The sequence below is a fragment of the Letharia columbiana genome (assembly GCF_014066305.1).
Source record: "Letharia columbiana isolate WasteWater2 chromosome Unknown Sc0000047_s0, whole genome shotgun sequence".
In the NCBI taxonomy this organism is placed as follows: Eukaryota; Fungi; Ascomycota; class Lecanoromycetes; order Lecanorales; family Parmeliaceae; genus Letharia; species Letharia columbiana.
Window position 1 is genome coordinate 293,035 of NW_023501091.1, and position 26,531 is coordinate 319,565.

The 26,531-nt window shown below is 49.2% G+C and overlaps 11 protein-coding genes across 11 annotated transcripts; 1 reads left to right on the forward strand and 10 right to left on the reverse strand.

The window, feature by feature from the left end:
* Positions 1-387: 387 nt before the first annotated feature.
* HO173_010307 (uncharacterized protein) lies at positions 388-5,542 on the reverse strand (the record flags this gene model as incomplete). Its single annotated transcript, XM_037312193.1, has 3 exons — positions 388-3,400; positions 3,455-3,792; positions 3,857-5,542. The coding sequence occupies 3 exons, from the start codon at positions 5,540-5,542 to the stop codon at positions 388-390; spliced, it is 5,037 nt and encodes a 1,678-aa protein (XP_037160987.1).
* Positions 5,543-6,431: 889 nt separating this feature from the next.
* On the reverse strand, positions 6,432-8,314 carry HO173_010308 (uncharacterized protein; the record flags this gene model as incomplete). The annotated part of the gene is made up of 3 exons (XM_037312194.1): positions 6,432-7,735; positions 7,792-8,009; positions 8,064-8,314. 3 exons carry the CDS (start codon positions 8,312-8,314, stop codon positions 6,432-6,434), a joined length of 1,773 nt encoding a protein of 590 aa, XP_037160988.1.
* A 2,029-nt stretch (positions 8,315-10,343) lies between these two features.
* Positions 10,344-11,128, reverse strand: HO173_010309 (uncharacterized protein; the record flags this gene model as incomplete). Its single annotated transcript, XM_037312195.1, has 3 exons — positions 10,344-10,421; positions 10,477-10,806; positions 10,907-11,128. The coding sequence occupies 3 exons, from the start codon at positions 11,126-11,128 to the stop codon at positions 10,344-10,346; spliced, it is 630 nt and encodes a 209-aa protein (XP_037160989.1).
* Positions 11,129-11,344: 216 nt separating this feature from the next.
* HO173_010310 (uncharacterized protein) lies at positions 11,345-11,904 on the forward strand (the record flags this gene model as incomplete). The annotated part of the gene is made up of 4 exons (XM_037312196.1): positions 11,345-11,392; positions 11,450-11,510; positions 11,587-11,716; positions 11,793-11,904. The coding sequence occupies 4 exons, from the start codon at positions 11,345-11,347 to the stop codon at positions 11,902-11,904; spliced, it is 351 nt and encodes a 116-aa protein (XP_037160990.1).
* Positions 11,905-12,106: 202 nt separating this feature from the next.
* HO173_010311 (uncharacterized protein) lies at positions 12,107-13,168 on the reverse strand (the record flags this gene model as incomplete). The annotated part of the gene is made up of 3 exons (XM_037312197.1): positions 12,107-12,757; positions 12,822-13,015; positions 13,093-13,168. The coding sequence occupies 3 exons, from the start codon at positions 13,166-13,168 to the stop codon at positions 12,107-12,109; spliced, it is 921 nt and encodes a 306-aa protein (XP_037160991.1).
* Positions 13,169-13,430: 262 nt separating this feature from the next.
* HO173_010312 (uncharacterized protein) lies at positions 13,431-14,884 on the reverse strand (the record flags this gene model as incomplete). Its single annotated transcript, XM_037312198.1, has 3 exons — positions 13,431-14,117; positions 14,174-14,285; positions 14,340-14,884. The coding sequence occupies 3 exons, from the start codon at positions 14,882-14,884 to the stop codon at positions 13,431-13,433; spliced, it is 1,344 nt and encodes a 447-aa protein (XP_037160992.1).
* Positions 14,885-15,523: 639 nt separating this feature from the next.
* Positions 15,524-15,883, reverse strand: HO173_010313 (uncharacterized protein; the record flags this gene model as incomplete). Its single annotated transcript, XM_037312199.1, has 1 exon — positions 15,524-15,883. The coding sequence occupies one exon, from the start codon at positions 15,881-15,883 to the stop codon at positions 15,524-15,526; it is 360 nt and encodes a 119-aa protein (XP_037160993.1).
* Positions 15,884-17,031: 1,148 nt separating this feature from the next.
* HO173_010314 (uncharacterized protein) lies at positions 17,032-18,912 on the reverse strand (the record flags this gene model as incomplete). Its single annotated transcript, XM_037312200.1, has 5 exons — positions 17,032-17,995; positions 18,044-18,120; positions 18,175-18,367; positions 18,418-18,614; positions 18,667-18,912. The coding sequence occupies 5 exons, from the start codon at positions 18,910-18,912 to the stop codon at positions 17,032-17,034; spliced, it is 1,677 nt and encodes a 558-aa protein (XP_037160994.1).
* A 1,376-nt stretch (positions 18,913-20,288) lies between these two features.
* HO173_010315 (uncharacterized protein) lies at positions 20,289-21,238 on the reverse strand (the record flags this gene model as incomplete). Its single annotated transcript, XM_037312201.1, has 3 exons — positions 20,289-20,307; positions 20,363-20,592; positions 20,648-21,238. 3 exons carry the CDS (start codon positions 21,236-21,238, stop codon positions 20,289-20,291), a joined length of 840 nt encoding a protein of 279 aa, XP_037160995.1.
* Positions 21,239-22,132: 894 nt separating this feature from the next.
* HO173_010316 (uncharacterized protein) lies at positions 22,133-22,884 on the reverse strand (the record flags this gene model as incomplete). Its single annotated transcript, XM_037312202.1, has 4 exons — positions 22,133-22,162; positions 22,226-22,382; positions 22,754-22,772; positions 22,857-22,884. The coding sequence occupies 4 exons, from the start codon at positions 22,882-22,884 to the stop codon at positions 22,133-22,135; spliced, it is 234 nt and encodes a 77-aa protein (XP_037160996.1).
* Positions 22,885-23,819: 935 nt separating this feature from the next.
* Positions 23,820-25,130, reverse strand: HO173_010317 (uncharacterized protein; the record flags this gene model as incomplete). Its single annotated transcript, XM_037312203.1, has 4 exons — positions 23,820-23,840; positions 23,897-24,016; positions 24,085-24,887; positions 25,016-25,130. 4 exons carry the CDS (start codon positions 25,128-25,130, stop codon positions 23,820-23,822), a joined length of 1,059 nt encoding a protein of 352 aa, XP_037160997.1.
* Between the last annotated feature and the right edge of the window lie 1,401 nt (positions 25,131-26,531).

The following is a 26,531-nucleotide window of genomic DNA, read 5'->3' on the forward strand; positions in this document are numbered from 1 at the left end:
AAGCTCTCCAACATCAGCAACTTTCGTAATTGCGGATTCTGCTACCGGCTTATCACTCATCCCCGCCAAGAAGTCGCAATGCTCATGTATAGTATCGTTGTTGGCTTGACTAATTCTCTTCTCCGCGCAACATATGTGAAGAGTTACCAACTCTTCGTAGCTTTTGTCTATATGACTATGTAATTGCACAGTCACTTGCTACAGTTCCTCTAAATGTTGCCTTTACAAAACCTCCGCATATGCAATGCGAAGCGATATCCAAAGGTTTCCCATGATTCAAGAACTACCGCTTTCAACGCCCATATGTCATCATGGTCCATGGGTATCCGCTCCATTATATAATGTCCAGGTTCCTCTTCACACTTCCAAAACATTTTCCGATAGCTCCTAAACATCAGCACTTCTTCTTGGCAGCTTATCCTTTCCATTAGCATCATCATCACCATCCTCGTCTCTCGCATCTTCTTTCGCCTCCACTGCGAATGAGACCTTGTACTCCTGCGCTTTGACTTCAGGCTCCGAGTGCTGCCGTCTCCTCCGTGTACGAACAGTCTCAACTTCGGGCTCAGCACCACTTGTATCTCTTGAATGTCTTGGGCGATCCAGCATTTCTTGTACTTCGCCCTCCCGTTGGCGATCTTCTTCCGCCGTCCTTTGACGTGGGAGACCTCCACTTGCATCTGCATGATGATTACCTCTGGCATGAGTAGACTCCATTGAAGCAGCTTCTTCAAATCTTTTCTTGATGGCGGGATCTTTCTCCAATTCTCGGAAACAGTCGGCATCACTTGGAAGCCACGAGCACTGCGCTGCCTTTACGCCAATCTCCAGGACCCAGCATGCTGCCAAGACCAGTATAAGCGTCAGCCACCAAAGCGCGTTTCTGCCGAATCTCTCTAGGAAACCTTCCTTAACATCATAGATGATATTGTTGTGGTATGTAGTTGAGAGAATGATCAACCAGAGGAACCAGCCGCCGACACTGATGAACATCGAAATGGCAGAGGTATATGTCTTGTTATGCAACTCCCAGAATTGCATCTTGGTTGCAATAACTAAGATACATGCCGTGAAAGTCAGCGCTCCCATAGCGTAAAGCCCGTTGTCAGTCGTGAACATCGTTTGCCCGAACAGGCCAAGCATGATGAAGAAAACGATGACGGCTTGCGAGGCTGCCATGGCGACCCAGGCGAGGTAGATCTTGATCTTAAACCCACCATTATGATGGCCAAGAGAGTGGTAGAGTTCGGGCACCGCCATGAGGGTAGAAGCAGAAAGATCCTGCTCAAAGATTCCCATGAAGATAACGGGGAGTGAAGTGAAGAGCGTGTTGAACAGTGATAGTGACCAGGACTCATAGAGAGAGGTGCCTGTGTAGCCTGCATAGCGCTGATACAAGGCTTGTGTAAGGTAAAACAGCATCTCCTTCCAGAAGGTTCCGAGAGTATACTTGCATGTACGAATGTAATTCCATCGACCGTGAACAAGGAGCAACTTAGTGAGGAATCGGAATTGTGCAATAGAGTAGTCAGACGTGCGAGCAGCTTGGAGACCTTCTTTCCCTGTGATGCCGATGCCGACGTGAGCTTCTTGGATCATGGCTATGTCGTTAGCGCCGTCACCGATTGCAAGCGTGATGGCGTTGTTGACTTTATGGCGGATGGAGCTGACAAGGGAGGCCTTCTGGGAAGGGGAAGCGCGGCAGCAGATGACCGTGTCGACGAGGATAGCCAAGGAAATAAACAATTTGTAGACCGATTCAGAGGAATTGATTTGAGAGAGTGTGTGGCCGTCTATTACCACAACCGAATGGGCGACGTGGCCATTGCTGATGTCGACAGTTGCAGCTGCAATGCGTTGGCTTACCTCGCCGGTCTCGTGATCAAGGACTGTGATGGACGAGTAGTCTTTGATCAATCTGCAAGAGTGTCCTATGTTCACAGCAGTCTCGCGCTTGTCTCCAGTCAGCATCCAGAGCTTGATTTTAGCCCGGCGGAGCTTTTCGATAGCTTCAGGTACGCCTTTTTGTAGTTTATCTTCAATCGCGGTCGCTCCTGCCAGCTCGAGGTCTCTCTCCACCTGGGCTCCTGCCTTTTCGATCATCTCAGGACGGTTGACAAGACTTGTCGAGGCATCACGATAGATTTTCTTCCAAGATTCGTATTCATCCTCTTCCATATACCTGTAGGCGTATAGCAGAGTCCTAAGACCTTCTGTGGCGAAGTCGTTGATATGTTGAAAGCACCTTTCCAGTACTGCCCCGTCATCGACGACCAAAGCCTCTTCTACCAGCTCGTCGGCATCATCTCCTCGAAAAGATGGTCTACCATCCAGACTTGCGAGACGTTGTGTCGGACCGTAGTGCGCCGAAGGTCGGGGAGAATAGTAGATGCTGCCATTATCGACAGCAGACACGTCCACGTCAGTCTCACGATCCTTCAACCAGTCATCAAGTTCATCACGGATTGGCTGAAGACGTTTAGCGGTCATGCTTGGGCGAGTAATGCCACCGAGGCTGGGACGATGGATGCTCATGCTCTTTCGGGTCATGCTGTCCTTCCGGCTATTCGCTTCGCTTGCACGTCTGAGAACCTCCTGAGCCTCAAGGCTATGCCTCATGCTGACACGTTGCTCGATCTCGACCGTCTTTGCAAGAGCGAGCCCAGACAGTCGCAGCAAGCGGATGAGAGTCGAATCCGCTCCCTTGCAGAAAACGCATATGCGATGATCGGGCATGCGTACGATAATAGACATTCTCTTTCTGTTGCTGGAGAATTCGATGACATCAAGTATTTGGTATATCTCGAACGTAGGCTCGTCGCCGGGGCCCTGAGGGAACATTTTGACAGTGATTGTTGAATTTTGTCTTTCAATCATAATGTACCCAAGATCTTGAGCAGCTCGTACCAAAGCTTGCTCATCCGGCGAAGCGGCTTGATACTCGATCTCGCCATCCCGCTTCCTCTCGGGATAACAAGTATGGCACAAAGCTATTGAAAGCAGGAAAAAGCGGACCTTCCAAGCGAATAGAGTATACGGTCGATATTGTATGTACTGCAATAGCTGTGCTGTGCCAAGCTCTGGTTGTGATGTAGGGGTCTTGGCAGACGCCTTCCAGCGAGGTCTTGTCGAGCTGTTGTGGACAACAGCCGACCCGCAGGAGGTAGGAGACATGCTTTGAGCCGCTGATGTTTCGCCGGAGGTCGATATATTGATACCTCGTCTGATAGGCTTCTTGCCTTTGCTGTGTCTTTTCTGAAGCGCTGGCTTGCGGGTGCCCTCGTTTACGGCTTCTTCTTGTACGTCTGGATCATGAAGCCAAGCTGTACCGGCTATACTCATTTTCCGAAACCGCATCGAATTATTCGTTAAGGTACCCGTTTTATCGGAGAAGATGTAACTGGGGAAACGTGTCAGTACTGTTCATAAAGAGTGTCTCTCATGGGCCATATACTTGACTTGACCCAATTCCTCGTTGATCGTGGATGTTCTCGCTTCCATTGGGGTATTGGAGGCTTCATCATACATGTCGACGTCGTTCATGAGTAGCGTTTGGAATAGCTTGACAATTTCCAGGCTGACATACAAGGAAAGTGGAATCATCGTGTTGAAGAGAATTATGAATGACACTAGAATAGGGAAGAAGCCAACGCCGGCATTCGTGAGGTACCAAGCCTTTTCTTCTGTTGTTTCCTGCCAGATTTGGTACGCCGCCGAATTGAAAAACGCAAGAACTACCACGAAAACGACAAGCATGACAACAACCTTGTTCACTACAGTTTGAAGAGCAGGCTTAACGACGCATGTCAGCAGGCGCCGCATTCAAGGATATATCACGAGAAGTCCTAGTACTCACAGCCTTGATTCGAGGATTCTTCGTGGCATTCATCCTAATCTTACACTCCTCGCCACTGTAAACTACGATGGCAATGGCCTCGGATGTGTTTCGTAGAACGCTCCCTCGATAGATGATCTCGTTGTTTGCCAAAGGAAGAGTCTCGCCTCCAACAGTGACTCTGCCCTCGAAGTTGTAGAGATCTAGATTTGGATCTTCGACGACGATGTGAGCTTCGCAGCTGGCGATGTCTTCTACAGTTCTGCAACACCTAGCTAACTGCGGCAACGCTTGTTTGCTCTTTAAATTGGTCTCTCCATCCAGCGCCATCGTTTCCACGTAGGCCACCTCCTCGGCCCCGTTCGTATGTAATACGGTGAGATCTGCCGGAGCTGCTTCGTCTCGCGCTAGTTTGACAACGTCGCCGATCCCTATGTCTTCCCACTTGGTTTCTGCCCAATAAACCCGTTTATCAGGTGTCGCGGTGCTGCGATCTACGTTGTCTGTACTTGTTGCAGTGACTTTGTGTCCACGCAGAACCATCGCAGTCTTTCTATTCTCCGCCTTGTCCAGCCTATAGCGCCTCAAATCATCATATCCTTCTTTTGCCATGGAGATAGTAACGAAAAATGCCAGGGGAACGATGGTCGTATATGTTCCTGTGGTGCTTAACCCAGGAATCATTTGCAGGATCGAAACGCATAGAAAGTAGAAATTCGCCAACTTTGAAAATTGCGCAAACATTTGACGAGGTAAGAAGTTATACAGCGTATATCTGCTCGACGTGATAGTGTTATTCATGTATCTCCGACCAGTGCGTTCGTCTAGAAGAGGCTCCCTCCGAGTTGGATCGACGTCAATATGTCGTCCATCCTTGGAAGGAGGAATCTCTTGAATCTTAAGGATCTTCTTGCGAACTCTCCCTTTTATGGCCCGGAGTTTTGACAGCAGCCCGGTATGAGCTGCTTTGCTTTTGATCCATGTTTCGTAATGTGGTAGATCCAGTGATTCATGGGCCTTTTTGATGGACTGGGGATGCGTCTCCATGTCGTCGCCTGTCTCGAGGTCTGGTAAAATGGTGATCGTTGCCTCCGGCTTCTTGCCAAAATCACTGCCAGTAGAAGCCTGCTGGACTGCTGATGCAGCCGTTGGTTGTAATTCCATAGCAGATCTGCTACTCTCGGGCTGTCCATGAATATTGCGCGCCGGAATCGCCCTGCGAAGAGAAAACCCACGGTCCCGGCTCCGAGATAATGAAGGTGACCTCAAAGGGGAAAGCGGCGAATGTGGTTGTAGTGGCGTTTCTGGTGAGACAGGACTTAATAGTGACCTTGGCGGCTCTTGGACTATGTCTTGCCTGCTCGTCGCGTGGATGTCTACAGACAAGTTTGAAGTTGCCGAGAATTTCCGCCGGTGCTTGCTTCCTTCCCCAATTGTCTTCCCTGCGGCGGTTGGTACATCGTCCGTGCCATCAGCGTCGGCCACATTATCTTTCTCCGTGAAGTGGGCAGCGTCGGTAGATGAGATCGTCAGGCAATGTGAGGCACTTGACGGGGAGAGAGTTGAAGTGGTAATCGAGGGAGGAGCCTGTAGAGATGATTGGCCTGCGAGACTGGGGTGCTGCCCATTTGTTTCTTGTGAAACGGCCAAATCTCCTTCAGAACGATCACCTCCTTCGCCAGCCCCATCATGCTCATCAGCGACCATGGTCCCTCATTGGCGGCTATCTCGATGGTCTACTGATAGAATCTCTTTTGATTGCCATTCATATAGTCATAGGTGTTCCCCGCGGGCACCACTGCGTTATTCGCCAAGTCTGCCGAGAGTCGCAAGTCTTTGCAACAAGGTCATTGATACGTTAGTAACTGTAGGCTGCGCCAGATCAGCTAGGCGAAGCGATTGATCGTGTCTTCGCGAATGGTCGAGAGTGCTGGAAGAAGGATTTGGGCGGAAGGTTGGAAAAACTTTGTCGCCGTCTTCAAAGTATGCCTCCACATTCGGCTTCGGTCTTGGCACCTCGGCCGAGCTGTCTAGTGTCTACAGGGACTACTGACTTGGTTTCACCAGCAAGAGGGAAGAGACAGCCATTACGATTGGATGTCTTTTACGTAGTGCATGTGATGTTTGCCTGTAATCTGGGCTTTCAGGCTCTCAGCGAGCGGTTCCATCGGTCAAATGTGGGTTCAATAGGGTCATAATTTGCATTGCACATATCCAAACGGAGTGTATCCCTATCTGAGAGGAAGAAAGCTATTTTACATGATAGACAAAATTCAACGACAGTGCTGCATCTCCGCCGTCCCGCGCCGGACGAAAGAACAGACGACCGTCATAAATGTAAACATTTGACAAGAGCCAGTAGTACCAAGACGCCGGCATAAAGATCCAGGTGCAGCTTATTAGGCGCTGACAATCTCTGTAATGAATTTGATATTCCGCCTTCTGTCCGAACAGAATGCTCCCCGCTGCACCCAACCTCTGTATGTACCCGCCCCTGGTATATCCTCGGAAACTCCCCTAACAGACCATCCATCCGACGCTATCTTTGAAATTCCACACGTAGAAGGCAATCGCTCGGACTTGGGATTATGAATGATCATCCGGTTCTCTCAGGACTCAGACTTGAATGGTCCATGTGACTGAATGAAACCATATTGTGCATGTCAAGCTCCTCACTAGATGACTCTTCTTGCATTTGCATGCCGAAGTCAGAATCATCCATCTTCGCGCCCGGCGAGTGCATCTGCAAATTCAGATTCTGCTTCGAGTACATCTCACTGAGCGAATACCCATCGTCAGACATTGCCGAATGATGATCTTGTGAGATGGACAGAAAATCAGCAGATGTACTTCGGTGCATGTGGGCTAAAGGGGGTGATCCATCGGCAATGACAGGGTCGCCATGACTGTAGGCTGACAAAGGTGATACCGAAGGATTAATGGTGCTCGGGTGCTCGCTATGCATAGGCGAAAGGAAAGGGAGGCTGTAGGACGGGTTGAAACTAGAAGCAGGTACGGAGTCCATGTGTGTACTAGATGAGTAGTACGATGGACTTGCATACTCGGACGGCGAGCCGGTTGTAGCCGCGGACAAAGGGTACTGACGGTAGTCAAGACCATAGCCTGCGGAGGTGTCGATCCGTAGATTTGGCCCAAGAGGACTAAGATCATGCTGGTGTTGAGGGATGGGTGCGTAGAGAGTTGCATCAGTCATGTTGGTTGAAGGACGTTGAATATGGAAAGACGGCATCGGGGGCATCATCGAGAAGTCAACAGCAACAGGCACAGATCGACTTCGAGTACGCTTGTGACCTCGTGGCCCTGGTGGTGGCATACCGAAACCATTCTCCTGAAACATAGCGAGGTGTGGATGTGCCATTTGAGCCGTCGGCTGTGATGATGGGCGAGGAGGAGCCATCATAGGTGAAACGGGGGCAGATGCTGCCATCGTATGTAGATCGTATGGACAGTGTCTGTTTTGGAAAGAGTCCAACGAAACCAATTTGGCCAATTGTCCAGTGAGGACTTTGGGATGGCCACCCAGGTGATGCACCATAATCAACGAAGCTTGCTGCTCTTCCGTAAAGTCCCCACATTGGTGAAAGCCTCCGGTACCAGCTGAGTCCATGAAAAAGTTAGGAGGCCTATTCAATTCCACCAAGAGTCCGCGAGGTCGGGTTGGCATCCCACTTGCCTCTTCTGCGGGGTCACCATATTCAAGACTTATGTTCTTGATGTAAGCAAAGGGGTATTCGATCTTGTAGCCGGCTCCTTCATTGTTGATGTAATATGTAAGGCAGGCTTTGTCCGGGGCATAGAAGACGACAAGATCCATGGCGTTTTGCCCTACACGACGCCAACTACCTATACTTAAGGATTTGCAGGTGAAGTGATGGATGACTATCAACGCTATTAGGTGGTCATATAGATATGGAGAGCAGGGCTGGTCTGCGTACCGATTTTACCGGCTTGGGCGGAGTCGGGGTTCAGAAGCATTCCACCGCTGCCGTAAGCACTCATATGATTTGGGGAGCGGCCGAGAAACTCTCTTGCGAGAGGTTTGCCGGACTCCATGGCTTGGTTGGCAAGATAGGTGCGCATTGATTCAGGGATTGCATCGCAGTCCTCTCCTGTTTCAATGCTCTTCTTCGCAAGCAACTTTATCTTGGCACGCCTATGCCAGGTTCATCAGCTGCTGTAAATCTGTGACACCATGCCCGGCACCAACCTATTCTGAAACCATATCTGGACAGACCTCTCGGTCATGCTGATATCTTGCGCGATACGTTCCCGGACGGTGGCCGTAGGTGTGGGGTTTCTGATGAATTCGTCTTCGAGTGTCAGGAGTTGCTCTTGTGTCGCTCTTTGCCGTTTCTGGTTTTTTTGTTGTTGGGTGAGAGTGCTCTTGCGAGGTGGTCGGCGAGATATAGGAGCCCCAGCAGTGGCAGAGACAGTTGGCGAGGGTGTTGACGACGACATCTTTGAAGAAGAGGTCGCAGGCGATTCCTTTGCAGGTTCAAATGTTCACAGCGACTTGTAAAATAGCAAAGTACCTTATTACGAGGCCGTTAGAGGGGGCAGTATTGGAAACGTAGAAGTGAGAAGCGCTGGGCCTTCAAAGTCGCGTTCGACAAGGAGGGATTCGAATGAACGTAAGACTGCGATCAGCAGGACGGGGCGGCAAGTCGTTCTACCAACGGAGCCAATAAGTAGATGCTGGACCAGAGCAGAGGAGTGAAGACGTTGTGTCGGAATCGGCAGTGGCGGAAAAGGTGGTGGTGTTGGTTGAACAAGTTGTGCTGTTGAAAGAACGGCAGCTAAAGGAGTGAATAAGCCTGGACCCGAAAGGAGTGGCGATGTCCAATTGGCAGAAACAACAAAGCAAGACAAGAAAAAGGAATGTTAACGTCGTCAAAGACCGACGACAACAAGGTAGAGGCTCTGACGATATGATGGTGAGGATGTGGTCGAAGGGAAGAGATGGGAGGTTTACCTTTGCTGAGGGGCGGTAAGATTCGAACCCCTGAAAATCGGAAACGCAGAGCAACACAAGCGAACCTCCGAACCTCACGCCAAGGCTCGATCAACTTTTCTATGAAGACACTTTATTTGAATGATGGCCTGAAAGAAATGTTCGCCGGAACTTTTCTACCCATTAAACTACTCGTACAATATTTCCTACGTCTGACTCAAGCCAAGGAGCAACATGTTGTGAATTAGGTATCCTTCTTCACCGTGAAGAGGGTTTCTTAGACCCGTGAGGCTTCCTCGATCATAATTCATAACCGCCAGGCCCCCCGCAGTGGAACCTGCAAGTGCCAAAATTCATGCATGATTCTGCGAGATCCCTGCGCCATCGCAATTCTTAGGAGCGTTTTGAGTTGTCATCATGAAGAAGAAACTGCGCCGTGCCAAGCAGGTATCGTCACACCCCTTACAACTCGTGTAGGGCGATACCTAGATTGGAGGTTGGAATGGAGCATCCTTGACCATTATTACCACGTTACCGTCGAAGATTATGAGCTCGCCAGCTCTCTTTAAGAGAATCACATTAAGAGGCTCGCCTACCCAACAGCCTGCTATTATTAGAGTAACATTTTCTGGAACTGGAAGACGTTGCCGTTCCCTGTTCCCAATTCCCAATTCCCAACTCCCAAAGACCCGCGCGCATTTTGCCGTCAGCTGAAGTTTAAAAAAGACCAACGGTTTGGAAATCTTCGTAAGGTAAGTACGGTTAACCTAAACGTGGTAAGTACCTTGATGCGGGGGAGTGGGTGTTGTACCTGTTTTTGCCGAGGATTATTTTCAGGAACGGGGTTTCAAGGCACTGAATTTAGCCTTTTAGCATAATTTAGGCCGTGTTTCGGAGGTCTAAGAAGCGCCGGTCGGCCGCAAAGCTGCAGCCTGCAGGAGAGCGAATCGACCTCGAACGACAAAATCATAAAGTATGGTCATGTGCTGCTATACGCATGGTGGCGCATAGCAGCTGACGCCATTCAACGTTGACGAACAGTCAAGGGAGCCCTAAGTCCCTAAGTCCCTGAGTCCCTAAGCAGCGCAGTGGGGGAGAAAGTCTACGACTTAGAATGCCGTCTGCTGTCTGTGCCAATCATCATCCAATAATGCACCAATAATGGAAACGGTCAAATTTGTAGAGGTTTGCTTCAAGGATAAGTTCTTCGAACTTTCCATTACTGCCATATGTTTGCGCTGCAGACTTCGCTCTAGGCACAGGCCTTCAACCGATTGTCAGGCCAGCATTCTATCAGGCCATCTACACATCCAACTGGACCATTTGTAGACTTGCCTGAGGTCCAATGTGTAACACCTCTTCGCACCCTGTCAATGCGATCCATGCTCTAGTTGCCCCTTCCCCACCAGGAGATGATCCTGAGTTAAGTAGGAATGCTGCTGCCACCACGTCCTAGCCCTAAGATCTTCTATCTGACTGCGGTGCGGCAATGGAATCTCAAGATAGTGACCGAGATGACTTTCTAAAGCCGATCAATCAATCACTCTTTGGGATTTGAGCCTTGAAGCCGCGTCGGATCAGAAAACCCAGCAACCCTTTCTCTATCCTCGAGAACTAGAATATTGTGAGCGCCGGACCTCAAGCCGCTCCAAGGACTTTTTTCACTTACAATCCCATCATTCTTTACAACGCCATCCTCGATCCAAATCGACCAAGAGCCCATCGTACTTGCCATGATTATGTCTGTGAAGAGCCTATCCCCAACTACAGCAATCTGACCTGGATGTTCCACCCGAATCTTTGGAATATTCTGTAAGTGCCTAAATACATCAGGGCCACATCCAGGCTTCTTTGTCGAATGCTTAAAAACATTGACCCCCGTGGCCTGTTCCAGGAGTTTGGCTTCTTTCCCCTCGGGGTCATCTTGTGTGCCGGCCGAGTTGCTGACGATCAACACACGAGCGCCAGGGAACATCTTGCGAAGAGATTCAAAATGTTTCTATTGATCTCAGAATGCCATGTCTTGCTTTTCTTTCGGAACGGAATTCAAGAAACGACTGACACTGTGGGAGGAAACGAGCGAAATTGATTAGACGTACTTTGTATGGGCTATGGATACTACTTTCTTTGGGTTTGGCAAAACAATTATCTTTGTCAAGTACAATAGCTCTGATATCAGGTCTCTGACCTCCATTGGCGGCGGTTAGAGCTGTAGCTATAGAAATTGGTACGCGATCAAAGGTAGGAACAGTAGCATGAGGTAGACATAGCGAGGGTTTTCGTAGTAAGCTGAAAACACTGAGCGTCGCCGAGACATTCATTCGGGCGACGTGGAGTTCAATGGGAGCGCAGAAGACAGAGTCTCACACTGGAGGCTAAAATCGAGGCTTGGCGGCAAAGGGCGCTAATATCAGCCTTATCGAAATGGAAATGCCCGAAGTCACATCACTGCTTTATTTCCATTAGCAGGCACCAAAAATTTGTTCCTTTCGCGCAAATCGCAATACAAACAGTGTCTTTACGCGTAGCCTGTCATCATGACCAGCACAATCGGTATACCAATAAAGCTTCTCAATGAGGCTCAGGTAATTCCTAAGTCCATCCCACTGTAGGGTGGATACAAGCTAACAGGTCCTTCGCAGAACCATGTCATAACCCTCGAGATCACATCTGGCCAAGTCTACCGGGGCAAGCTCATCGAAGGTACTCAGGTTCTTGGCGCCAGACAGGCCCGACAAACCTGCTACAGTACCTGGCCTTTTTGCTAACTCACCCGCAGCCGAAGACAACATGAACGTGCAGCTCAAAGACATCACCGTTACCGCGCGTGACGGTCGAGTTAGCCATCTAGATCAGGTGTACATACGGGGAAGCCATGTAAGATTTTTTATCGTGCCGGATATGTTGAGGTAGGGTCTTTCTACGGCGCTATTGCGATGACTTCTGCTCGTCATGAGCGAAGCAGGGAGGCTAATGACATTGCAGGAATGCGCCCATGTTCAGATCGAGAGGGACGAGAGGGAGAGGTGTTGGGTTGGCGAGAGGAAGGGCGACTGTCAATAGGGCAAGAGGCCAGAGGGGCCCAAGAGGTGGCTGAGAGGGGGTTGCGAGATGAGGAAGGAAGGTCATCCGATACCCATGGAGAATGGCATAAAACGTTTGCGATCCGTCATGAAATTGCAGGGTTGGGCATCGACTCCTCTTCCAGGAGGGGGCGTGGACGCTCAGAAAAGCGCCAAGATGTATCAAGGCGACACTCGATACCCAGGAGCACAAGATCAATCCTGAAAATACGGGACCTAAAGTGCCCTCATAACATCTCTCACGGCCTTCGCCGCGAACTTTTTTCTCTCTGATTCGGGCATGTCGGCACCCATGTCTTTGATCGCCTGCATTTTCAGCATCATGTTCTCCAGCTCCTCTACGCCCTCGTCTGCACCCTCATCGGATCCTTCTGCTCCATTCACGGTCATTTTCAACTCCATCATTTCTCGCTCTACTTCCGCTGCCTCGGCGCTAAAGCCATTCTCCAATCCCAGGTCGTCAGATATGTTGTCCACATCAACACCCTCCCACTCGCATGCTTCGAGCGCTTCCTTCAGTCGCTCGATACCTCTCCTCTCTATTTGGAAAGCGCCAGAATCAGCACAGATGCACCAATTCCTCTTTGTCTGCTGGGTCGAGATCCTAGACTCACCTCCAAACTCGTTTCTCTCCTTCTTGCCTTCTCCTTTCCATTCCACTTTCCAATCCAGCTCCCCATCAATCCATTCCCAAGATCCACAGTCCATGCAAAGATTCTCCCATTCCTCATTAGTAACCTCCAGACCAGGACTTATCGTCTGCTGCGTGCCCACTGCCAGCAGCAGAGGTTCACTTGTAGCATAGCCAGAGCTCGTGTGATTGCTCACCACCTCGTGGATTGTGGCTAGTAGATTCCGTGTTGTATCCTACCGAAGGCGCATCGCCATCAGCTCCTTCTACACGGTCTTTGGACGACAGACTTTGGCGTACCAGCTCTGCCTTTTCCTTAGGCTTCCTGAAACATACAATCCATGCTCCTACTGCTTGTACCACTTCGCCCGCTTCTTGCCCCAGCCATTCTTCCTTCCACGCCTCGAGTTCGGGTGAAGAAGTGGGGAGTTCGTCCCGCCAGATGGGGATGGCGGCATTGTAGTAGGGCGTCCGGATTTCGTAATGGGAGACATCTGGCGGAGCGTATCGTCAGTGAAGGTAGAGAACACACTTACATGACCAGGATGAGGCGGGAAGGTGGTGTTATTACCTTTGAGAAAGGAAGGAGGTGTTTCCGGTGTGGAGAGGAGGAGCATGCGGAGCGGAGAGGCGATAGTTGGGGGCATGATGGCGGGGTAGAGGATGAAGGTTCTACGAACGGAGTAGCATGATTGTTGATGATGGTCAGGTGGTATGTTACAAAGCTGAGAAGCTAACTGTTTGTACCTCCGAAAATAATTATCTGCACAATAATGCTGAGCGCTCAGGGCTAAGGTTGAATTTTGAAAAGGAAGCAGCCATTCCGAGATGATGGTCCCGTTGAATGCCCTTTTCTGACTCTTGATAACCTGCAAGCCACAGCACAGACCATTGATATCCTGTCCGATCTCAAGCATCTGATGACATGTGGTCCGCTCGTCCTAACAGACCGTTATCCACTCTTCTCCCTGCACTACCATCGAAAACAAAAGGGCCTGCATTATTCGTAGGTGTCATAGGTCCATCGTGTATGAGCATTTCTGTCGTTGGCGTTCGTAACGCAGATTCGTTGAAATCCTCGGTTCCTAAAAGGGGCTGAGTGGGCGTAATGGGCCGTAAAAACTGCACTGCACCCGGGGTAGATTTAGAGGCTGATTGGTCCCCAGCGTAGGAAAAGGGAGGAGAGATTCGGCGAGCGCCACGACGAGTGAGCAGGCCTGGAGCTGTGTTTGCGCCATTCGTGGGATCCGATGAAGCCGTCACAGAAGGCGTTGAGTGGCTATCATCTCTTACAGTCAGAAGTCTAGATGCCGTATTGGACAGTCCGTTATCCTCGCCACCCATCGCCATTTCTCTCTGCTCCGCTATCATATCATTGGTGTCATGGGTTGGGCCAATCTCAGGACTCGACTCCGTACCATTCTCATCTTCCCAATTCCCATCCTCTGGGTCCTCAATATCAGCCTCCAAATCAGTGACCGCTCGGCAGTTTGGGCACAAGAATTGCGGCCAAGATTTATGATCATTGAGTATTGGCCGAATGCACTTGTAATGCCAGACGTGCGAACATGGTGCAACAAAGAGCGATTGGCATGGCTTGCAGATTTCAGCACAAACGGCGCCTGCAAAAGAAGGACAGGGTCCGGACTTACGGCTATTGACATTAGGCATATTGAACACTCGGAAGAATGAGAAGATGTTGTGTCAGAGTCTTTCTTCGTAGCTGTCTTTCCCAAATCACGGAGTTGCTTATGCGTCTTCACACTGTGTAAATGTCAGCCCGCAATTTTTCAGATTTGGTGCAGCCCAGTCGCTAACTTGTAATTATTGATGGTCTTCTGCCATGCCCGATTGCACTCCACCCGTATCTTCACGCATCTGAATATCATCTCTTCACCACCTCTGAAATCAATACCCAGTTGGACTACATCCCCATCGTGGACTGGGAATGGTTTTGACTCGGCACTTGGCTGGCTTAGTCTTATATGATTGAGGAAAGTTCCAGAAGAACTCTTGACGTCTTTGATGTACCATTGTCCCTGAGAGCACCAAAATTCGCAGTGTCTTCGACTGACCACTTTTGATTTGAACCCCACAGGAGCAGAAGATGGCGTATGCTGAGGGGGGTTGGGATTGATGTCACGCTCCGAGTATCGACCAACGCGAATCACACAATCTTCATGTGGGAGAGTCCTGGAGGTAGCTGGAAATGACAGAGATGGTCTATTAGAGCGAGGGTCTTGGTGTGGAAGGAGTCTGATGGTAGGCATTTGATCTTGGGGATGACCTGTTAGGCTAGAGGAAGCAGACTCAGAAGTCTTGTGCGCGCCGTTGGGTGCACTTCCTGCTCGATTCCTTGCCATGCCTTCTGAGTGTTCTCCAGTGGCAAAATCTAAAGGAGCTGCATGTAGAGCTTGCTCCGGTCCAGGTCTACCTTGGTTCCGCTCAAATTCGCCAGAGGTCGACACTGTGTTTGATAGGGGATTGATGGCACGCGATGAAGAGTCAGGCACTGGATCGGCTGGAGAAGTGATGGATCTGATGAGGCGGCTCCTGCGGCTGCGAGAAGGGGTCTATGTAGTGTTTGAGAATGGGAGGGTGGTGGTGGAGGAGAATTGGGTATGGCTTCGCAAGTATGTGAAACCTCGAATCTTGGAGCGTGGGGTTAAAGTTGATGATGCGGGGTTGTCAGTCGGTGGTGGTAATGATGATACGGGAGGCATAAACGAACGTAAATAAAGCAGACAATGAGTGTCAAAGTGTTGACTCAGGTGTTGATTCGGTGTCGTTTAACAAGTGTTAGCACAGCGTCAAATCAGTAGTCTTGTAAGGAGTAGCCGAGCGCTTTTGACATGGACCGTGGATGGACGAGTACCCAGCACTTACATGTACTTTACGTAGAGCAGGTAATCTTGCACTAATCTTCCACTACAAGTACGATAGCGCTAGTGCTCGATCGCCTCGGCAGCACGAATCGTTGTCATCGTTTTTCCGCGAAGGTACTACACTTTCGCCAAAACTCGCATGCCTTTTGAATCCAATCTGAGCGATGGGACCATGAACTGAAATGCAGGATCTACATCCTCTCGTGTTGTCTCGTACAGCTCGAAGTCGAAGCGTCGGAAGATCGTGGCTAGGGTCACGTAATTCTCCGCGTAAGCCCAAATATGTTGCATCCAATCAACTCTATGGTATTGATAGGCCAGCAATACGAGTGGAGACACACTTGATTGCAAGACACATACCTGGCCCCTTTCCAAAGGCGACGAGGTACTTTTCCAAATCCCTTCCAGAGTGGATCCATCACTCGGATTCGAACGCGAGGTGGTTGGGAAAGACTGCTTCGGTTCGGTAGGCAGCATCCGTGATGACCAAAATTAGACAAGACACCACTACCGCCCACACTCCAAGCTATTGAAAACATCAAGCAAAGCCATGGAGGAAGGTCACGACTGAGTCGGGCACCGCTATGGCGATCTGGTGGTTGAGCTGATATGGAACCGAACCAAGAGGTGGACTTGAATGGAAGTCTTTCCAGCACCGGTGTCGTCAAAGGGTGAAATGTCAGGCGTATTGTCAAATTCTGCTGGTCATGATTGAAGACTGATTCGGACCTGAGAGCGATCTTCGTCAGGTGGCCTCAACAAGCAAAGTGTGACTTGGTAGCTTGTTGGGGCCTGAGAGTAAGTTTTCGCTGGCTGTTTTGTTGACCAGCAAGATGGATAGCTGATTCAAGAGCAATGTCTGAATGATGCTGAAGCGCGTTGAGTAGTAGAGGTAGGTAGGCTTCGACCGCTCTTGGAGATCACACTGCAAGTAAGGGAAGGGTGACCCCTCAGCGAGGTGCCCATTTGACATCTCTTTCCAGGAGCATTCATTACTATTTGCAGGGACCCGAAATGATAGGAAGAGAAGAAAGCACATGGATCAACCACTGCTCACGCTTTTAAATATCTGACTCTGTTTCTATCTTCCTCTTTCTATCCTATCACAAACAAGTCGTTGCTCTGAGCAAATGGATATTTTATGTTGGAGGACTTGGAACAAGGCCCATTAACACGAGAGACCCCGGACTCCTGCACAAGCCAAGGCTCTCACTGTCGTGAGCTGGATGCTCTTGACTTGTATCGGTCTTAGCAACGACCCCAGGACCCTAAAGCACGGCGCCATGCGCCTATGGCCGGTTTGAGTCAACACCGTAGAACGGTGGGTAAAGCACAACATCCTCAACTATGTCTACGACCGGTACGCAGAGCTTTGTCTTCTACCATTAGGAGGCAGTGACGAATAATCGCACGTTTCTCAGCGATAGTGGGTGCGAGCTAGTGAATGAATGCGGACGCATGCGATATATGTACCGTTAATTCAAAGAAAGAAAGCAAGCAGCAGGCCTAAAGCAACGCCAGAAGAGTGGCTGGGTTCGAAATATGAATTGAAGTTCATTGAAATGCTATAAGCCAAGAATCACCCATGAGGCTTCTCAATCCTCCATGCAGCCTTTCCGTCCCAGTCATCGCTGCACCAATTTCCAGTCTCCATCACTCGTTTGGATCAACTCAATCTCGATGTCTTTTGCCATTTCATTCATCTCGCTCAATCTGTTTACAGGGACACGATCACTATTGCTCAGCTCCAAATCCTGTCCATGCAAGAGTAGGGCCAAATTCGAAGATTTCCAAATTAGGATATCGCGATTCCTCGACTCGATTATCGTGCCGAGCAAATATAGCAGCGACAGCGCTAACACCGTAGCTGGATAAAAGAACCATGCCCAACGGACGTGTACATAAGTCTCTGTCTTGTATGCGACGCCCTCGAACGTACTCGAATCGCTGTCCTTCTGTTGGCGAATATTGTTTGTCATAGAGGTCGCTAGGTTCTCGATGCTCTTCGAGTAATTTCGGGTATTGTAAAGGGCATGAATGATGTCCGAGGAGAAGGCAGAGCCCGAGCTTGACGAATTTATCCCACCACTACCAGTGAAAGTCTCGGACATGAAGCTATTCATTGCGTTTGCTGCGACGCTAGCCACCTTGAAAGTAGAGGCGTTGCCCGTGATGTTGATTATCGACTGTGGAGGATTGTATATCAGATCGGAGCCCTGGGAATGAGAAGCAGAGTTGTTGCGCCAGGTCTTCTCTATTCTTTGGTCTATGTCTCCATCGGTGACTGACGCGAAGTATGTATTGACGCAGTACAATAGCGCACATTCCCACGCCTGGACATCATCTGAATCATTCATCCTCTTGGAGAACAAAGACGAGAATCTGACCACAGATGCCTCGATGTCATCGAGATCTGTCGAAACCTGGCTAACGCTTGAGTTGATCTGTCCTCCAAAGCCTAAGAGCGAAGGTCCACCGGGCAGGAAGAATTCGTAGCATCCACTATCGTTGCACCTCTTCTCGACGGAAGAGGTGACATTGAGACATTTGCTACAAATGGCCAATGAAGAGAAACTGTTCCAAGTGCAGCTATAGAAGTTGAGAGACGCTCTGAATGTCGACTGTTTCATTACTTACTTGCCGGTAGAACAGTGATGATCCACCTTCACATCTGCTCGATCGTCAACGTCAAATACTCCACTGTAGATGGCTGCCTGGTTGGAAAATTAGTATTTTTATGATCAACGTGATCTCGCTTCTGAGATCACCTTCATGGAGATATCGACTATCGAAGGTAAGGGCAGGCCTTCATAACTACGAGCTTGATACCTCTGAGCTCTGACAATAGTGGCAACTTTATCGGATGCTACAAGCCTGTCCGGATAGACCACGACTTGCTGCAAAAACGGATCGAAGAGTAGCATCATGGCAATGATGATTGAGCCAACGAAAGTCAGATGTCTGTAGTTGCGATCAGCTTGTTAATGGAAGCATGATTTATGCACGCCTACCTTGCTTTGATGTTCATCAATAAGCTCACTGCTCCCCATGGCCCCCGACTGGCATCGTCGAAAAGCTGGAGGTCTTTGAGAGGGCGAGGCTCATCCTGGCGGTACCATAACCATTTCGATTGCGAGATCGAGGCTCCAACAGCCGACGTAATGGAAAGCTTCGCTATTGTGGCAAAGAAGGAGATGACTGAGTTTATCTACGCAAGTCTTCAGCATTATGTTGGAATGCAGGTAGCAGATAGATCGCACAGTAAATACAGAGGGCCAATCGGGAAGAGAACTTTGATCAAAAACGACAAGAATAACAATAATCACAATGATTGCTAGAACAGCAGTGATAGCAGATACAATCTCCCACAGCCACCAATTCTGGAAAAGCAAAATCACTTTTTTGGACACAGTAGCAGACTTATTGAGCGACTTTTTGAGCAGGGGAGTCTGAGAATCGGCATCTTGAGCATGACCATCAACATGGCTGCTGCCAGAAGTAGGCATCGTAGTCAACATTCACCGAGAGAATACCCTACGTCTCTCCAGTGCTTAGGATGAGTATGCTTAAGATATTTCTCGTGCTTGTAATGCCATTTCTGAGCGGTTGTTCACTGACTGGGGCTCAGTTAAGGCAGTGTCGCGTGACCAGAAAGGTCCTCGATTTAAGGCGTACTGTTCGGAGGAAGATGCTGCTGGGAGTAATGTTTCACACTTTAAAGTGTAAATTTAGCTTTGCGCGCTCGTGGGCGACCTCGTCCTAGAGCAGGAAGCTGTTTCATTAGACCTCAGTATGCAATCAAGTGGAAGTGTGTATTGGTATATCGATACCGATATTCCAATCATTACATTAACCCTAACAATTTACCAGCCTGTTGGGGAGAGATTCTGCAAAGTCTTAGGAATTTTTATATTCTTGTCATTTTCTACTCGCCTTTAAGTACATATCATATAGCATTAGATTTCTACGCAGTACAGTTATTTACTTAGAGAGCACGTATGGTAAAAATAGACATCTTATCGATAAGGCAACAGTCTTGGCAGCGCTCTCGAATGGTTCAAAGATTACCGAACAATACCTTAGTTTGAGGTATTGATCGTTTAGCAAGTGTAAAGGCCTTCGTAATAAAACGGCGTCCAGACCATCTCAAATTGGACGCCTATTCACGTGCACACGAAACAATCACGTCTATTTACTTCGGATTCGAGAAGCATTGAAAAGAGAGAGGTTCTTTCTGGTCACCATATTGCATGAGTCTAATACCTGCCATAGACATCGCTCCCATATTTCTTAATTGATATCTGACCTGGGGCAAAGGTGGGTAGCAGGCTTTGATACTCCCATATAATAGATGGCAAAAAAAGAGATAGTCGTTGAAAAACCTACGCCAGGCTCATCTGGTATCCCGAATGGGTAGGAGGACATTGGAGAGCATCTTTTTCGGTGCTTTCTCCTTGTAGAGTACAAAACGAAGTTGTTGACTATGAACTTTGACCATCGGTCACTCCTGCTGTAGTCAATGATCACACAGACATTCGATTTCATGCAATATCCGTGCGAGAACACATAAATATAGTATGAGGTTTTCAATTCGAAGAAATAGGGCGGTTTAATTGTAAGAGGATAAACATGGACAGCATAAGCATTCTTTGTAGATAGTATCAACAGTAGGCTCTTCCCATATGTAGACCCCTGGTGTATATTCAGCAACGCCAAGTAGTTATACAAGTCGATTGGACTCCGCTATGCAGACGAGAAGGAAGCCAAGACATAGTGGTATCATCGCACGATCTCTAAGATTTGCCCTTCCAAATACTCCGAAAAATGCCGCAGGCCTGGAGGACGATAACAATTGACTGTACAGAGACGACGTTCCAAGATATCATAGCAGGACCTTGTGCCTAGTTCGAGATTAGCAGACATAAGCAGTGAAGAGTATTCGAAGTCTGGACTTGCTCTTGCAGAACCCCCTCTAGGGTCGTAGAGTTGATATCCCGGCCAGCGGGCATTTCACTCATTAGCGACACCAGATTCGCAAAGCAATCGCCGCCTTTATATGCAAGGATCCCTGGCGCAGCAATTTCTTCCATCTCGGCATCCAGGAAATGCATCTTGACGAAGCGTGTGGTCGCATGTCTCCGGGCAATGTCTTTCAAGGCATCTTCCACTTTGCCACTCAGGGACGACTAGAGATGGCAAAAGATTAGCCGTGGCTCAGTATTCTCATGGCAAAGACCATACCTCATCGTCATAGATGAAAACCACAACGGTGGTGTAAGTGGCCACTTTCTCTATAGCATCAAGGTATCCAATAGGGTCGACAGTGACCAGTGAGCCGTATCTTCGCTGACTAGGACTTTGCCGTCTTGTCCGGATCCCCTGGTTACCGCTTGCCAGCTCACCCAATCTCTTTTCCCGCCACGTTCGCATGAAGTCGTCTTCTTCGTCATTTTCGGAGAGGTCAGGACTAGGGCTCTTGCTCTTCTCGTGCGTGAAGTTGATCTTCTTGTTGTTTACAATATCGCTGGAGAATGCATAGATTGTCTGTCGGAAGCTTCGTTTCTTGGCGGTCTCGAAGGAGCGAGCATCAGCTATGACTCCTTTTGGTCCAGTGTTGGCGTCGAATTGGGTGGTGGTGGGGAGATAGGTAGCGGCCGCAGGCATTTCGGCAGAGGTATTGGAGGCCAAGGTCTGCTCGTCGTCGTTACCAGAATTCAGAGTGGTGCTGTCGTTGTCTGAAGATTCCGATCTATCGTCTGGATGGCCGCTGAGCTTTTGATCCTGATTGTTGTTGTAGAGAGCGTTGAATTCGTCTTGCGCAGAGGTCGACATAACTTGTGAACGGGAACGTGCGCAATGCACCACAACGCACTTGCAAATGGCTCGAAACGAAGTGCGTTGGCTATATGGGGTCGCGTTTCAGCAGCGTGTTGATCAGGTACGCAGGAGCGTCAAAAGTCTCGGCAAGGTGAGAATTTTGAAGGATTCGGTCGGTGTGTGCGGCAAAGCGATTGAATTGAATAAATTTCCGGGGGGAGGGGGGGGGAGATGAGGAGGGGAAGAGTGAGACGTTGGTTGTTGTGGGTTGGTTCAAGGCAAGGTCGCATCAAAACTTGGTGTGTATTAGAGTAGTAGTGCATGTAGCAGAAGAGTAATGATGTGAGAGTAGTGTTTTACGAGTAGCTAGGTATTTGATCATTTGAACAAACAGAGAGAAGAAGAATAATAATGAGATAAGGAGTCAGAACTGTTATTACTGGAGCGTGTTTGCTGCCTTTATGGTCTCGGTCACTTCGGTGACGGTGAAGGTGAAGGGTATGAAAGGTGAAATGTGAAAAGGGGAATCCTGGAAGTTTGCAAGGATTACTTACTTACCCTTTACAAGAGACACGAGGAAACAGGGATCAAGTTTGGGTGCCCGGTGGCTCATTTTGAAAGTACTTAGTACCTTAGGGTGTGATATACTGGTAAAGGTAGTGGTTGGCCCCCTGGCCGCGTCGCCCTACAGGTTTCATCAATCATTTTCGCTAATAATAATAATAACGATAATAATACAAGATTACCTACATGTACTAAACTCTAAAGTATGATTTCCTATCACGAGGATCTTCGTTAATTCTACACTAATGTTTCACTCCATCATCCCACACCCCCATCACCCTGACACGCAGACCTCTTTCGTTAGCCTCATACTACCCGTACCTTACTACTGATCCCAAGCTCCCATTATCCCATATACCGTACCCTACTTTTACCCTTCAAAAGCCAAGACTCGTAAGCTTCCCTAATATCAAATCAGACCCCCAGTAGGAATAGTACCTTATCATCAAAATAATCATCCCAATCTGAGAATTGAACACTATAGCCAGAGCTGCGCGATGCCTTCAGTGAAGCTACTTCGTCTGCTGATCCCTGATCGAAAAGAGAAGCGTTTGGCTTCTCTTGGAGCTGCTGTCGGCCATTGACATCAAACCATCTGCGACAGATCCATTGGCTAGCCTTTGAATAAGTGGGGGAAGGAATGGAAACCACACAGTGGGCGCCTCTTTCTGTTACGAGCAGCTGAAAGACATGGGTCCTGTTTATGGATGAGCATCACCATCTTGGGACGTCTCTTACGCGCCACTTTTTCCCCATCTTCCCTACTTGGCTTGTATTTTGCCAAAGCGGTCATGCCCAAGAAGCTAGAGAGGCTTGGCAGCCGTACATGTCTCGGATGGCTCGAGGGTTTCCTGCCTTTTTCTGGAAATCACATCTGATGGTGATACGCCCAGCACACTGGGGGTCCGATGAGCTGGTTCGGAGGGCCGAATTGTTTAGGCGGGCTGTCAGCGTAAGCACACATACGGCTTCTGTGTATATATGGCTGCGGTAAGAGTCAGCCGCCTCGCTGTCCTGTCAGCAGGATCGTACAGTGGAGGTAACCAAACGACGTGGTGAATGAACTTGCCGAAATGGTATAAAGGCTTTGGAACCATTCTTGGAACTTTTGTACAACATCGAGGGTTTATGAAAGATTCGCTATGAGCAGAGGCCGACTGCTCCTTCGTCGACAGGGTAATATGAGCACTAATTGAGGGGGTCTGAACGCAATGACAAACGAAACAATAGTACAGGAAGTTGAACGCTCTGAACATCGCTTGTCCCTTGAATGCCGTAGCACCTCTTACGCATTCCCGCCCATCCCTCAAAGTTCACCAGCCAGTGGGCGCCTCAGGAAAGAACGGGGTATGGAGAAAGAAAGAGTATACCTTCGAGGCTGCGCCAAACACCGCTGCTGCTCCTGCGTAAAGCACAAAAGCCTTCTATCATTGTCCAGATGTCCGGCCAGCTTGGACCCATAGAGCTCGCTGCGAGTCAAGAGAAATTCTGGCCAGGTCCTCATGGAAGTGATGCCCTGCGCAGGCGTAAGGTACGACGGGAAGGACAACCGAGGCATCTGGCCCGTCCTGTTGCCGTGCGACAACTTTTGCTGCCGAGAAAGATTGGGACTAGGTGCTGAGGAACTTTGACGCCTAGTACTTTTGGTAGTGTTCGTTTTGTCGAGTGAGAGAGGGAATATATTTGAAGAATAGTGTGCCCAACATGGCAAAAGAATCGAACGAACGGTATCCAGCGCTTCGCTTAGGAAGATTGCATCAACTCGAAGCAGTACACCTGCATGCTTCGTTGAATAAGATCCCCCAAGTTTACGTGACGACTCCATTGTGTTCCAAAAAGCTCCATATCTTCATAACACCGTCCACCTGTGTTGTCGCATGGTATCAGAGGATGATCGTAATTACAAATTCTCACCGCTTTAGGCATCGAAATCGCCTGCCTTATCGCAATGGGGCAGATGATGAGTTGGTAAGCTTTGGTCTCCGAGCGCAAAGTCTAGCATCCACCTCCACCAACAAGGCCGACATTATCATTACCAAGCCCAAACCTTGAGCTGTTAAAGAAATTCATGGTTAGCCAGAGCCATTTTCTCAGAATGAGTGAACTTACGGTGGAGTCCCAAGATCCAGTACACAGGCTCATTCCATCGTTGCTCACACCCAGACAGCTCACTCGGTTTTCATGGCCGTTAAGATTGCCCACACGGTCACCCCGGAGCACATCCCAGACCTGGCAACAGGCATCAGTATTGTATGCTTCTTGAGCGAATTTTGACCACCAATAATAATCAAACTAACCTTGCATTCAAAATCGTCATAACCTGCGAATAGTAGACGCCCAGAGACTGAGAAGGCAACAGACGTGATGCCGCAAAGGATCTGGTCGCTGGCGTACGTGTTGACTTCTCGATCTGCGCGAATATCGAATAGACGGCAGGTAGCATCGTCGGAACCAGTACCAAAGGCCTGACCGTCAGGGAAGAATTGCACTGCATTGATATCTGACTCGTGGCCTGCGAATGTTTGTACGGCTTTTCCTGTGCGGATGTCCCAGAGCTTGGCGAAGGCATCGCATGCTCCAGATATGAAGACATGTTGATTTGTGGGGTTTATGCTGATGCTCATGACATCTCCTAGATGATCGGCAAATTCTGTGACTTTCGAGCCGGTCTCGACGTCCCACAGCATACATGTCATGTCGCCAGAAGAAGTAAGGATTCGACGGTCATTGATGAATCGGCAGCAGGAAAGGTAGCCAGAGTGGCCTGAGAGCTCGCGGGCAACACGAGTAGGTCCCTCCCGTGAAGAGAGGTTGTAGACTGAGCAGATATTATCCAGTCCGCCGCAGGCAACGTAGTTTCCGCTGGGAGCATATGCACATGTCATGACCCACGAGGATCGAAGGGGTATAGCATGAACTTTGTTTGTTGTGTAAGCATCCCAAATGATAAGTTTACCATCCTGTGAGGCAGAGACTAGATGTCTACGATCTGTAGACCAGTGCATAGCGTAGATTTTGGCCAAGTGACCTTTGAGGACCTTGCGAGCCTTCATGCCAATCCGCGGCAACGCATCGGTATTGCTTTGTGCTATTCCTCGCACTGTTCGGGTAATAGTCAGTCCATGCCGCCCATCATGCGAAAGAAGAATTTTAGGAGTTTAGGAGTTTAGGAGTTCAGTGGAGATATAGAAATGCTGCGCTCGACGCAGGCAGGAGCTTTCGACGCACATGATGTATCGGCGAGTTCTTCCTTCTTGCGCTTGATTTTGTCCTTCAGACTTTCCGCATCGCGTCGTGCAGCAGCGATTTTTGCCTGCATCTGCTCCCCAGACATTTCGGACATTGTTGAAAGCGACTATCCTGAGGAAGGAGACGTTTTCGCGATGTGAGGAGACAATGACCGTGATTGGTGGGATGGGAGTCGAGGGGACAGTAGGGGGTTTGAAAGGCCAACACCAGGTTTACGGCCCCGACGGATTGCGACCCAGAAGACAGGTAGGAAAAGCTGAGGCTAGAAGGAGATTTTCATATATGGATATGTCTTTGAAAAAGTGCCGGCAGTGTGACGATGTCTGTTGTCGCTGACAGCTGGTTGCGTGGCCGATGAGTTGGGGTAAGAAGTGGGTTTTGCGACTTGCGTCGTTTCCAGGAAGGAGCAGGGCGGGAGTTCCAATTGGGTGTAGAACTAGCGCAGCTAGCCGAGGCTCTAAGACGAGGAACTGCCCACTGCCCACTGCCCAGCCTTTCTCCCACCTTTCTTCCGATTATGATGACGATGATGACAACGATTCTTACGACGAAAACCCACCTTGATATACGAGTCTACCAAGCAGGGGGGAAATCGAATTCATAAAAAGGAACATGTCATTGCCAGGCATATATTGGCGTAGGGAAACTCATTTACGAGTACTACGAGCTGTGCGAGGCGACTCGGTAGAAAGCCTGGCCTTCGATCATCATCCCACCAAGTGCCTTAGCCGCTTCTCCTGCATGACAATTTGACTGCCAAAATAGAAACTGGGAGGGAGACCAATGAAAATAAAAGGGCGGGGCCATGGGTCCGAGCCTCGATGATGGGATCTACTACTTACCGTCTTCCAGTTCCAGCTACTCGGGTTTCGCCTTTCTTTCGTCAACGGCTTCCAATCTTTGCTTCTTTCAAGACACCTTCCACAACCTCTGACGGCCAAAGGACTGAAAACTTTGACCCTTACTTATCTCCGCTTTAGGTGCTTCTGTTATGATTTCCAAACAGAGCTCCGTCTAAGTATGACCCTGCCTGGTCTCCGACCGATATTCAAGTGGAATAATATCGCTCACTTGCCAAAGCAACACGAGTCCCAACAAGGAAGACGACTTGCGGTCACAGGCTTGCGGAACGTCTGAGATGGAAAGTCATCTCTGTAAGGGCGAGGGTATGCAGTGTGAATGACCGTGTCCACACGTTCCGCAATTCGACCATGACGGATTGCCTTTCGGACTGAAGCCCATTCGGCCATTGGGGGTCGCTCAAGCAGCACGCAGTCCATACAGTCTCACTGGAGTCTAGCGCGTTCCGTCATAAAGCTGCGCGTCTTCGCAATAGGACTGCACATTGGTGAAAGCCACTATGACATGTTCAAATTTCGGAATGATGAGCTAAGTGCAAAGCGGATTTGCATCTGGCGCCGAGTGAAGAGTGAGAGGATGAAAGCGTGGATTGATACGGTGAAGCAGGGGGGCATGGATTGAAATTTTGGGGTGT